The sequence below is a fragment of the Arvicola amphibius genome, chromosome 6, assembly GCF_903992535.2.
Source record: "Arvicola amphibius chromosome 6, mArvAmp1.2, whole genome shotgun sequence".
In the NCBI taxonomy this organism is placed as follows: domain Eukaryota; kingdom Metazoa; phylum Chordata; class Mammalia; order Rodentia; family Cricetidae; genus Arvicola; species Arvicola amphibius.
In genome coordinates, this window is record NC_052052.2 from 155,566,675 (window position 1) to 155,579,292 (window position 12,618).

At 45.8% G+C, this 12,618-nt stretch overlaps 1 protein-coding gene across 7 annotated transcripts in view; it reads right to left on the reverse strand.

The window, feature by feature from the left end:
- Positions 1-2,363: 2,363 nt before the first annotated feature.
- The window catches only part of Agtpbp1 (ATP/GTP binding carboxypeptidase 1), a 117,534-nt gene continuing 107,279 nt past the window's right edge, over positions 2,364-12,618 (reverse strand). For all 7 annotated transcript variants that reach the window (XM_038334205.1, XM_038334200.1, XM_038334206.1 and 4 more), the window contains one exon: positions 2,364-3,040. In XM_038334205.1, the coding sequence (XP_038190133.1) occupies positions 2,863-3,040 (178 nt within the window). In that variant the 3' untranslated portion in view covers positions 2,364-2,862. The remainder of the gene's footprint in view (positions 3,041-12,618) is intronic.

The window sequence follows — 12,618 nt, forward strand, 5'->3', positions numbered from 1 at the left end:
CTGAGGCTTGATACTGTGAGAAGCCAGGAAAGGCCATTAAAGAAGGTGTAGCCTCAATAGTAGCTGAAGGCCCAGGACTGAAGGGGTCATGTAAAGAAACTGAGACTTGACACCATGAGAAGAGCCTATGAGACGCTATTGGTGACAGTGCAGCCCTGTCCAGTAGAAGACCCCAGTGTTTTGGAGATGCCAGTGCCATGGGATGACCACCAACATCAGCAGCAGCAGTGGCACGGAGTCAGTCAAAGCCTAGAAGACAAGCTGTGTGTGCTGCAGAGGGCAGAGTCGGAGAAGTAACCCAGACCCTGTGGAAGAGTCCACAAGACTGTGAGTAGATCCCAGATCTTGGACAATTGGAATTTTGTAATTACCCAAGACGTTAGAGATGCCAGAGTCATGGGATACCTGCAGGAGAGCTCTAACAAAGAGTAGAACCAGCCCAAGAGAGAGAAGTGTGTGCAGTCAACAAAGCTGAATGGAATTGGAGATGCAGAGTTTGGAGTGTGCCCAGCTGGTTTTCAGTCTTGCACTGGTCCAGCATTTCCTCACTATGCTCCTTCCCTGCATTTTGGAGCAGTAATGTATGTCCTGTGCCATTATACGTTGGAAGTATATGATCTGTTCTTTGATTTTTTTTTTTACAGGTGATTACGTTAAGAGAGTGTCATGCATCTCAGAAGAGACTGGATTTTGAAACAAGTTCGAGACAGCTATAAACTCTGGGGACTTCTGAAGCTGGACTGAATGCATTTTTTGCAGTATGATATGGCTATAAGCCTTTGGCGGCCAGAGAGTAGAATGCGGAGGTCTGAAAGAAAATGCCCCCCCCCCAAAGTTGTGGCGCTATTAAGAGGTGTGGTCTTACTGGAAGAAGTGAGTCGACTTCCTGTTGCCTGTAGGATGTAGTATACTTGTCTGTTCCTGCCTGCTGGCCACCATGCTCCCCACCATGATGAAATGAACCTCTGAACTGTAAGTGAGCCCCCTCAATTAAATGTTTTCTTTATAAGAGTAGTTGTGGCCATGGTGTCTCCTCGCAGCAACGGAGCGCTGAGACAGTCGCCACACTCTCCAGAATTTGATGGCCCGAGAGCAGGACTGGCTCAGTGTCACCGTCTATCTCATTTTATTTCTGAGACTGAGCAGGAAGTAGACAATCTGGAGAAAACAACAACGAAAACAATAACAACAAAAACAGCTTTTTTCTTTTATTATACAACAGGGTCCTTGTAGCCAGGCTAGCCTTGACTCTAGATCTCCCTACAGTCCTGGGGTGCACCGTCAGCCTGGCCAGGATCTCCCCACAGTCCTGGGGTGCACCGTCAGCCTGGCCAGGATCTCCCTACAGTCCTGGGGTGCACCAGCAGCCTGACCAGGATCTCCCTACAGTCCTGGGGTGCACCAGCAGCCTGACCAGGATCTCCCTACAGTCCTGGGGTGCACCAGCCACCAGCAGCCTGGCCAGGATCTCCCTACCCTCCTGGGGTGCACCATCAGCCTGGCCAGGATCTCCCTACAGTCCTGGGGTGCACCAGCAGCCTGGCCAGGATCTCCCTACCCTCCTGGGGTGCACCGCCAGCCTGGCCAGGATCTCTCTACAGTCCTGGGGTGCACCAGCAGCCTGGCCAGGATCTCCCTACAGTCCTGGGGTGCACCAGCAGCCTGGCCAGCCTCTTTGCACAGCACCTCTGCTGTGTTTTTAACATGGCTCCCAAGACACCAAAGAGAACCTGTATTTATCTTAAATAAGATGATAAAAAGCTTTGATTTAGGAAAATGCATATATCCAAAGTATATTTTAGTCATTTATTTTCCATTTTAAAAGGTTTAAAAATGGCTCTAACCTAGGAGTAACCAGGAGACAGACACACAGCGGCACCTAAGCACGAGCCATAGAGGAGCTGGCTAGCTAGCAGTCTTCGGAAGTTTCATTTACAACAGCAAAATTCAGCACATAAAGCAAGTATCTAGTCACTGAGTTTGTTTTATTTAGTGATGATGCTTACCCTTGCCACAGGATGGCCAACCCTCAGCAACAAACCCTCAGCAAAACATCACTGCAAGAAAAATTTAAACTGACTGGGGTCACTTAGGGCTTCTGCTACTACTGGCATGCTCTGAAGAAACCACCTCACAAGACACAGCTCAGCTCATGCACGGGACTGCAGTGAGGGTCTTGCAGGACATCCATGCAACACAGCCAGCAAGGGTGCAGCTCAGTGGGAGGCACGGGCATCCACAGCATCACTCCCAAGCCTGGGAAGCTAGGCTGTTTAGGGAAGCTCTTATCAAGTGTCAGACACAGGGTTTTTAAAAGTTCTTCAAACTGATAACCTGAGCTGCTAAAAAGATGACAAAATGAATGCAGTATTTGATACGGTTTTTATTAACGGATGGCTTCAAGGCCACGGTCCACAGTTCACATGATTCTGAAGAGCAGTCTTATCTTCAGGAACTACCCACCTCCACACAAGCGTCTCTAGAGAAACCCACGTACAGGGGTATTAGCTTTCAACACTATCATTTAGATTTTGTACTTGGACACACTTCAAATTTATCTACTTGATGCAGGTGCCACAGGAGATAAAAATTCATGCAATGATATTTGGGTTCTTTTTTAAAGTAAATCTATCATTTGATAATTCAATGCTATATAAAGTACATTGAATATCTAAAATAAAACAAATGCCAATTATATCATCAATTAATAATATATTTATTCTCTTGAAACCAAACAGGCCCAAGTTCCTTTTTGTCTTCTTTGAGTCAGCTGTCTAAAAGCTTGTCCCTCTCAAATTTCCTGTGTAATGAAAACCAAGACATTTCATTTCTTCTTGGCAGTTAACAAAGATGGCAGAAAGTTCAAGACAGGTGAGCTCTTGAGACCTCGGAGTCGGAAAGGGCGTCTTCTTGGGCAGAAGGCTCATGATCACCTGTGGTTTCCGCTAATTCAACCTCTAACTCGTCATTGCTTTCTGCACTGTAATCAACTTCTTCAAGGAATCGAGGTTCATCTTCATCCAAAACATAAGTGGTAGGGCTGCAGCCAAAGCACAGAACACACAAGGCTTCGTGAGACCCAGACTTGGACACAGCACTCACAGGCACCAACCTGGACCTCAGTAATACAAGCAGCTCGGATTAACTGGAGACTTTACACAAATGAACAAGGTGTTTATAACAGCTGAAGGCCACCTGCCCCAGCAGTGGGGGTGACACGGCTGTCTTTAGTGACACTGAAGGGTCCATACACAGCACATCATAGGCACAAGGGAAATGGATTCACTCAAGGGTTAGTTCAAGGATTTCATCAACCCACACATTTTGAAGATTTATCTTAAAGTCCTACTTTAATCCCTGCAAATCAGGCAACAGGGAGTTCCAACAGGCTGTGTGAGAAACTGCGGCACCTAACTGCCTCCTGGGAGAATGAGTTAGAACCACTGACATCTACAGTGACTCACCGCTGTGACACTCAACACACAGACTACTTCCCAAGGCCACACCCCACAATGTGACACTCAACACACAGACTACTTCCCACCAGGTAGAGAATAAGATGTTTGTGCATTTCTTCAGGTAGTGTGTGAGGGATGAAAACAGCTCTCCCATTACTGCTTCCCAGTGGTAGGAATTACACACTCACATCAAGGGCACACTGCTGGGACAATCTACACACCCCGCAGTTGTGTCCAAATGAACACAAATTTCATATGTATGTTTGTTTACAGGCCACTTCCAAACAACTATTTCTGGTTGGTGAAACAACCACAAGCTATGCAACTAGACAAAAGAGAAAACAGTCTGTTAAAATAAGGAGAAGTGGAGGGTCAGTCGACCCTGGAGATGAGAGAATACACAGCTGAGCACAAAATCCCAGGCCGGCACGCTGGAGCAGAAGGCAAGGAGATCCTATAGTTGCAATTGTGAATGGAAAAAGTCAATTCTGTTTGAAAAAGCACTTCTTCCTCCAGTGAGCTTTACCCTTGCAGAGGAAAGTGTGGGTGTGGGTGTTGGTGTGTGCACGCGCGCGCACACATATGTCTGTGTGTCTGTGTTGGGAGTGGGGATGGGACTGCAAGCCATCTTATTCTGACACATAATGATTTCTCTTAGAAGTTCAGAGCTTTCTTGCCCAGTGGTTGTGGAGCACACCTTCAATCCCACCACTTGGGAGGCAGAGGCAGATGGCTCTCTGAGTTCCAGGCCAGACTAGTCTACAGAGCAAATTTCAGGATGGCCAGGACTACAAAAAGAAACCCTGTCTTGAAACAAGCAAACAAACAAAAAGTTCATAGCTTACACAGCATACCACAGTCCAGATAAAGATGCTGACTGGCTTGGAAAATGAACAACAGACCCAACATTCACAAGGACAACTTACTATGAAATTTAAACACATAGTTAAAAATTCCATAGGTAGTTCTTCATGGGCAGAAAGACTGTAAAAAAGATTGTCTGTTTTTTGACATGGTTGTTACTATCTCTCTTGCTTTTGAAATATAATAATTGGTTCACCTTTGACCTCAGTATTTCAGACACTCCTAAGAGTTGTAGGTGAGTCTTAAGAGGCTGAGACGGGAACAGAGTGAGGAGAACAGGCAAACTCCTGGCACACATCTGCTTAGTGCTGGCTGCGGACTGACAGCCAGAGAGGAGCACGGCAGGCCCAGCAGAAAGCTGCTAGAGGGCGGAGGACGGGGCAGCTCCAGGCAGGCGAGGCACTGAGGCAGAGACAGTGCTTGGCAAGAGGGAGCAAGGCGACAGACCCCACACGTTAGGAGCAGCGCTGGAGAGACCCTGAACCAGCAGATGTAGCTCAATGGCCACTGGGAGAGGAGAGGCTGGAACCAGGTGGGTTACAAGGAGCAGGGTCAAAATTAGGATTGATTGTGTGTGTAAAAGTGGATACAAAGTCCATTAACGGGAAATCAGAAAAGGGTCTGAGACCGTCTCCTAAAGCTGTACACCAATGAGAAGACAGAACAGGAGAATTGCAGAGTAAGGACAGCAAGGACTTGGGAGCCTCAGACCAACAGAGCAAGCTCCAGGGGAGTGCAGCAAGAGGCCGGCAGGGCTGTGCCAGAGGCTGTTTCCCTCTGGCAGGTCATGGTTTACTCCTCAGTTTGGCGTGAACAAACCACACCTGCTTTGTTCACCAAGCACCCTGCTCATGGTGCCGCCTGCTCTGGTAAAGAGAACAGAAGGAGTAGGAAACAAAGCCCTCCTCTTAGTCCACACCTGTACCTACCACGGTCACCCAGACCCTCGTCTCTCCAGATCCTCAGAACGCTCTGCTCCTAGGCTCACAGCAGCACTGGCCCTGCAACACGGTCACCACTGCTAGGAAAGGAGACACGGGAGTCTGCCAGGAAGGGTAGGGATCAGAGAGGAGAGAGAGCAGAGCAGATGTGTCTATGAGCCAAGCTTATGGAAGGAGAGGAAGGGAAGGAAGGCATGCAGTTCTCCACACTGCACATGCCCAGCCCTCACAATCTGATTACACTGCCATTTCCACCATCAGCTTGGCTGCATTCACTGCGGAGAGAGTTCTGACTCTTACACTCTGGTTTGCTTTCTCTCCTCTCTGTTGCTGCCCTACAGAGCATACAATCTGATAAAGATACTCTTGGTTCCTAGCTCTCCGTTTATGCATTCTCTTAAGTTCCAAGAGCAAACATGTAACCTGACTTCACCTAACCCTCTTGCATGGAGTTCTAGAGACATTACATAGCTATCTCACCTACACCACAGACACTGCATGTTAAAAACTCATTGTTTCCCCACTAAATCTATTCCTCTTCTGTATACACTCAGGAAGTCACACAACCCAAAATTCTCCAGAAGGAAGCTAGCCTTAATCTCCAGACAATACCAAGCCCTACATGATCTCTGACACACTTTGGTCATACTTGTTTCCTCTGGACAGGAAGTATGTCCCACTTTCTTCTCCCAAGGGCTCATGTTTCTTTTCAAAGTACAGCTTGACTTCATCCTCAGTTCTCCTAAACGCCTTGGCATGAGTTCCCCCTCCACACTTCCTTTGTGCCCTACACAGACATTCCATCTGACCATCATACACAGCTGAAGCTGCCCGTTCCCATGCCTGTTTTCTCAATACTAAGCCAAAGGTCAGGAACTATGACTTACCCACTTCCTGTGCCCCCAGAAAGGTCTAGAAGCACTTTTCAGGTGCTTCAATAAAGGTTTGTTGTATACTTTATGAATGTAAGAATGTGATGTCAGGATCCTACAATAAAGGTTTGTTGTATACTTTATGAATGTAAGAATGTGATGTCAGGATCCTACAATAAAGGTTTGTTGTATACTTTATGAACGTAAGAATGTGAGGTCGGGATCCTACCTACAGCAGCCCTTCCCCTCCGGGCACCAACTGAAACACGGCCATTCTCTCTCCCTAACAGGCTCCCAGGTGCCAGGGCTCTTATCTGGACAAGAGTTTTCACTGAAGGGTTATTTCCTGGTGGCTCCCCTTCCTGCTCCCCTCCCCATCTGCTAGTTCCTACCTGGGAATCAGCCCAGCTGCAGGCTTGTGTTGTGAAACCACTTCCACCTTGAGGCCCTTATCTTCTGCAGAGCCCCCACTACACTGACTGTGTCTGGGAATTAGGACTGAAGCACTGTGCTGTGGTCTGTCTACCTGGCATGGCATTTCACTCTTCCACTTGATCTCCCTGACCCTCCACCTCAGCCCGTTCAGTGAGGAGCAGCAAGGCAGCTGACAAGGTCATCAATACTCCTGTTTCCCTCCCCCCATTATTTTACTTCAGTGGGAAAGACTTAGGGCACAAGGCCAATCGCACCAATTAATTTTCATCTGCTGAACTCTGGTGTATGTCCTGTGTACTTTACAACTTAAAAAGAATCTTCACATAAATTACCTAACATAGTCATAAACACCTTCCTTTTCATAGGAAATATATGTATGTGTGTCACTCTGAAGTGACTATGACATACTTACAAGCATGTGCAAGCACACTCAGAGGTCAGCTAAGCTACTGGACAATATGGCTGGCCAAAGGACATCTATTTGGAAAAAAAGAAAGGAAGGAAGGAAGGAAGGAAGGAAAAAAGAAAGAAAGGAAGAAAGAAAGAAAGAAAGAAAGAAAGAAAGAAAGAAAGAAAGAAAGAAAGAAAGAAAAAGAGAGAAGGGGAGGGAGGAATAGAAGGAGGGAAGGGCACATCACTAAGCTCCAGCTATGAGCCAGAAGTCAGTCCTCAGAGAAGGGAGCCAGACGGTCAGGTCACCCATCATGCACAGAGTCACAACACACAAATGGCACCATCTTGTATACAGAGAATATCAACTACAATGAAGACGGTGGAGTTTAGAGGAGACCATCTGCAGAAACCAGCCCACGGCAACACTGGCAACTCTGAGCTACAGCTGTACAGTATGATCTAGCTCCAGTTGTTCTCGGCAAGAGCACTAGCATCTCTGTGACAACCAACAAGGAAGAAACTCAGAATGGGCAGACGAGCCGAGCGAAAGCCTCTGGAGCAGCAGGCTGAGAGGAAGAGGAGCACACAGCGGATCCACACTCATGGCTTATTGCGGTGAAAGGATACAGAGCAAAGTCGGCAAGGAAAGTGCGGGGCAAAGTCCAGTGGGAAGCAGGGCAAAGAAGGCAGCAGCCAAGGGTAGGGTGTCATCAGAGCGCCAGCCATTTCAAGGCACTGCAGGGGAAAGCCGGAGTGCAGAGCTGTCAGGATCCCTGAAAAAAGGGAGTTGCAGAGAGGTGACCCCAACATTCGAGTTTCCCAGAGGCATTTGACAAAACTGTTAAATGACAGCGCAAGAAGCTAAGCAGCACAGGAGCAAACGCAGAGGGACAGGGCCACAGGAGCGCTCTGGCAGCTGTGTGGAGCCAAGGACAGGAGGGCCCTGGGCCTCCACTGTGAACCCTGGGGGCTGCCACTTAGAGAGCCAAGGGGACTGAACCAGGAGTCAACTAAATTTCACACATTCACTTAAACCCTACTCCTTGAAGCTCAGCTGAGGACAGAGGAATCCTCTGATCTTTACATGACACCCCACTGGCATTTGGTAAACTGCCAGGCATGCCAAGAAACACAACTAGAAAACCCCCAACAGAAACAGCTCTAGTGTGCTAATTATCACATGGGAACTCTAAAATAACTGTGATCCCAATAAAAGGGAAAAATGAGAAAATGTAGTAACTGAAATAATCTATTCCCAGCAGACATACACACAAAGACATACATACACAGACACACAAACATACACAGAGACACAGACATTAGCACACAGACACACACAAAAACAGATACACACATGCACACTGACACATAAACAGATACATACACAGAGACAGACACATAAAAGATACATACACAGACACACATATAAATAGACACACATACACAAACACACAGAGAGACAGACACATACATATACACATAGATACACAGACACACAGAGACACAGACACTAAACAGATATACACAGAGAGACAGACAAACAAATGCACACACAGACACATAGACAATACAGATATGCATACACACACACACACACACACACACACACACACACCAGTTTAAGAGCACACTACATGACCCTAACCTGGAATAGACGCAGAGGAATCCAGCTGGGGCTGGCACACACTGCAATCCCAGCACTCAGAAGCTGACATAGCAGGGCTGTCAAGTCTGAGTCCAGCCAGGGCGGCTTAAAGTATGAACAGTTCAATTAAATACATGACAACAGTATAAAAAGTGAGGTCATAAAATTAATGTGTCCTAAGGTCTCAGCATTCATTGTCTGAGGAAGCAGACACAGCAATTTATACTGTGCACTAGTAAATTAAGGGTCCATTATGCACTGATAAACCTCTAGGGTACCAATGAAAGAATAACAAAAGAAAATAGAACAAGCTTATGCAGAGACAAAAGTGAATAACAAAATCATCCCCAAGATAAGGTTAAAAAAATTAAATAAAATAGAACACCAGATGTAAAAGAAAAATTAAACTCTTTTAATTTTATCAGTAATTCACTAAATGGAAAAAGAATGAATATACCATTACATGAAGACAATAGAACAAGTAATAAACCATACAGTTGTATTCTACACACACATTCACATCCTAAATAAGAATGCAGAAGAGCTGAGACTCAGACTAGCCAGGGTCTGTCTGTGCTGCTGGTGCAGGGTGGGGGGCTGTGCCACACAGAAAGAACACTTCACTGCGAGGCTTAACTAGACATTTCACGGCCCCTCAGACGGCACAGTTCGACCTGCCTGCACCTCTGACACAACCTCAACATAAACAAGGCACTGAGAGCTCAGCGCATTAGAAACAATTCCATCTCCTAAGGCCGGGTCTGCATAGAAACACAGCTGCAAAATAGAGAAGCATGCTCCTAAATACCTCTCATTACAGCATAGTCAAGCATGTCTTTGAAGTGTCAGTGACTGTTACATGATTTAAAACATACAACTACCACTTCCTCTTCATAAAAGCCACGATCATCATTATAAGGAAAACATATTTTTCTTTGATACTTTTTCTTTTGTGTTTTTAGCACTAAGGTCCACTGGACCCAGATTAGTGTATTTAAAATTGCTAAATTTGTTGGTTTAAGTTTAGCTGTTATTTCTTTACCAAACCTTGTCTATTTTCAGCCAAGTCCTAGTCTAAAATTTAGCAACAGTCCAAATAACTCCATGAGGGGTTCCTGCAGGTGTCGTCTAGAGAAGCAAACATAACAGAGTAAGAATGAAAACCTAGCTGGGTGGTGGTGGTGGTGCACACCTTTAATCCCAGCACTCAGAAGCCAGAGGCAGGTGATCTCTGTGAGTTCAAGGCCAGCCTGGTCTACAAGAGCTAGTTCCAGGATAGCTAGAATTGTTACACAAAGAAACCCTGACTCTAAAAACCAAAAGGGGGGGGGTGGAGAAGAATGATAAAAATCTGGTACAGATTGATTTTGATTTGTCAGCCTAGATCAGACTTCAGGGAGTCTAAGGCCAGGAAGTTCATTGTCAGCATATTTAAAACACAGTGCAATTTAGAAAAAGGTTTCCAGGCAACAATCAGTCCAATCAGTCCCATTCCAGGTACACAATAAAGCATGCAAGTGTGCAAGTGTGTGTACATGTGTACGTGATGTATATGTGTGCAAATAGGCATGCAGGTGTATGCCACAAGTCTTCCCCAGCTGGTCTCCACCTTAGTTTTTGAGACAGAGAACAAGCTCACTGACAGTGAGGCTGGATGGTCCCTGCTGGCATGACGTGCACATGCTGTCAGAGCCTGGCATGTCTGTGGAAGCTGCGGATCTGAAGGTAGGGCTCATGCTTGCACAGAAAGCACTTTATCAACAGACAAACTCCCCAGAGTAGGTTTTTCATGGATTTTTCTGCATATTCTTACAGTAGTCACCTCACAAATGTAATGATCCTTCCAGCACCCAGCAGCTCCCTCAAATAATTCCTTCTGTGTCTTCTACCCTCACCACAAGGTAGCTGCAACACTTTCCACCAGAACTTGCAACTAACACTTAAACCTAAGGGCTCATCAATACAACATGATCAGTCAGGGAACAGCAACACTGCCAAGCACTGACAGCACAAGACATCTTTTCCCAAGAGACCTCAGAAAGGAAAGGAAGGCAGAGCAAGGGAGAGCAGGTCAGAAGTAAGGGTGGGAATGCTGATTCTCACTGTCACTGAAGTGAGCTACAAATTTTAAAACAAGGTTAAGTCTATGCTGTGTTGTTTATGTAAGCACACATGTACACATGGATATCCATGGGTGTAATTACCTGAATAGAGAGTCTATGCTGTGCGGTTAGATGTAAAGGTGTTGCTTGTGTAAGCACACATGTACACATGGATACCCGTGGGTGTAATTACCTGAATAGAGAGTCTATGCTGTGCAGTTAGATGTAAAGGTGTTGTTTGTGTAAGCACACATGTACACATGGATACCCGTGGGTGTAATTACCTGAACAGAGAGTTTTGCATAAAAGAACTTAAGAATAGTGATGGCAAAGAAGCAACAAATAAAACTATCACTACACATTGATATAAATACTACTTTAACCTACAAGTCATCAAGACAGGCTAGAAACAGTGGCTAATTCCAACTTCAAGAAAAACTATGCACAAGATGGGCTTGAGGTCCTGCTGCTCCAGAGGGGAATGGACCAGCGAACAAGGTGGACATGCATAAGCATACAAAAGTGCTGTAGGGAAACAGGGCCATTCTGAGCACCAAGATGAACTAATGGTGGTTGTAGTTAGAGTGAATTAAACTTTAAATTATAAGCCCACCACGCACGTGCACATGCACGCACGCACGCACACACACACATCTAAAAATCAATAAATTAAAAGTTTGATGAGAAAGAGGACGCAGGCATAGCTGTAAAGTAATCCCAATGGAAAAAAAACTACCTAATTACTAACAGGGAAAAACTATATTTCCAATGGGAAACTTCAGCAAACCATCTTAACAGGTGACCAGAGGGAAGGTTCTCAGCAACAGGAGAAAGCAAAGCTATACAGCATACCAGGATGCCACAGGAGAACCCAGCATCCGCAGTACGCTTGCCTAAGATGAATGGCCTAGGTACATTAAGAGATGGAGGCAAATTCAGACTGAGGACCTGAAAACTACGGAAGCCTTAAGGTATAAAAGTCAAGGGAAAAAATCAGAAGTTAGGGGAAAACTAATCTGAGACAGACTAAGAATGATAGCCAGGGAAAGAGGTAGCTGAGTTCCTAAGGGCAGAAAAAGGGTGAAAATACACACAAAATCACCCCATCTCAGCTGCAGACTGTCAGAGAAAACACCCCATCTTAACTGAAGATTGCTGGGTATTTTTATAGTAGTTACACAGATGTTTATACAGTGGTGAGAATCAGATACACTCAATCTGTTCTTGTACTACACCCTCTCAAGAGAGTCTGATACAGTATGAACTCCCCATGACACAGAAGTAAACAAACACACTTACAAAAGGAAACAGTTATACTGATATTTGAAATGTTAAATATGATATGGCAGTAGTTAGCAGTATAATTCTTCTGAACAAACTTTTCAAATATACATTTCTTCCTTTTGAATGAATGAGTGTGTTGGGAGGAAGGCACAAATGGTGATCATCTGTGTAGATCACTAATAAACAAAGCTGGTCCTCTGGACTACTGGAGGCGAGCAACCTCCTTCCATGGGCCATGGTAACACTGTGACTCCAAGTCAGTGTCTGACTTCAGGGAAAGCTGACCACCCTCCACATTTTGTATTAGCACCGCATGTGGGTATGCATGTGTGGACGCCAGAGGAGAACTGAAGAGTCAGGTCTCTGCTCTCACCTGACATGGGTTCTGGACCTGAACTCAGGTCATCTGGCTCGCATGGCAATGCTCTACCCATTGAGTCATTCATCTGCCCACCAACACCATGGTGAACTCCGCATTTGCTTGCACTGGGGTTGGGCAGTATGTTAAAGAACAATGGCTGGGGGCTGGAGAGATGGCTCAGAGGTTAAGAGTATTGCCTGCTCTTCCAAAGGTCCTGAGTTCAATTCCCAGCAACCACAGGGTGGCTCACAACCATCTGTAAT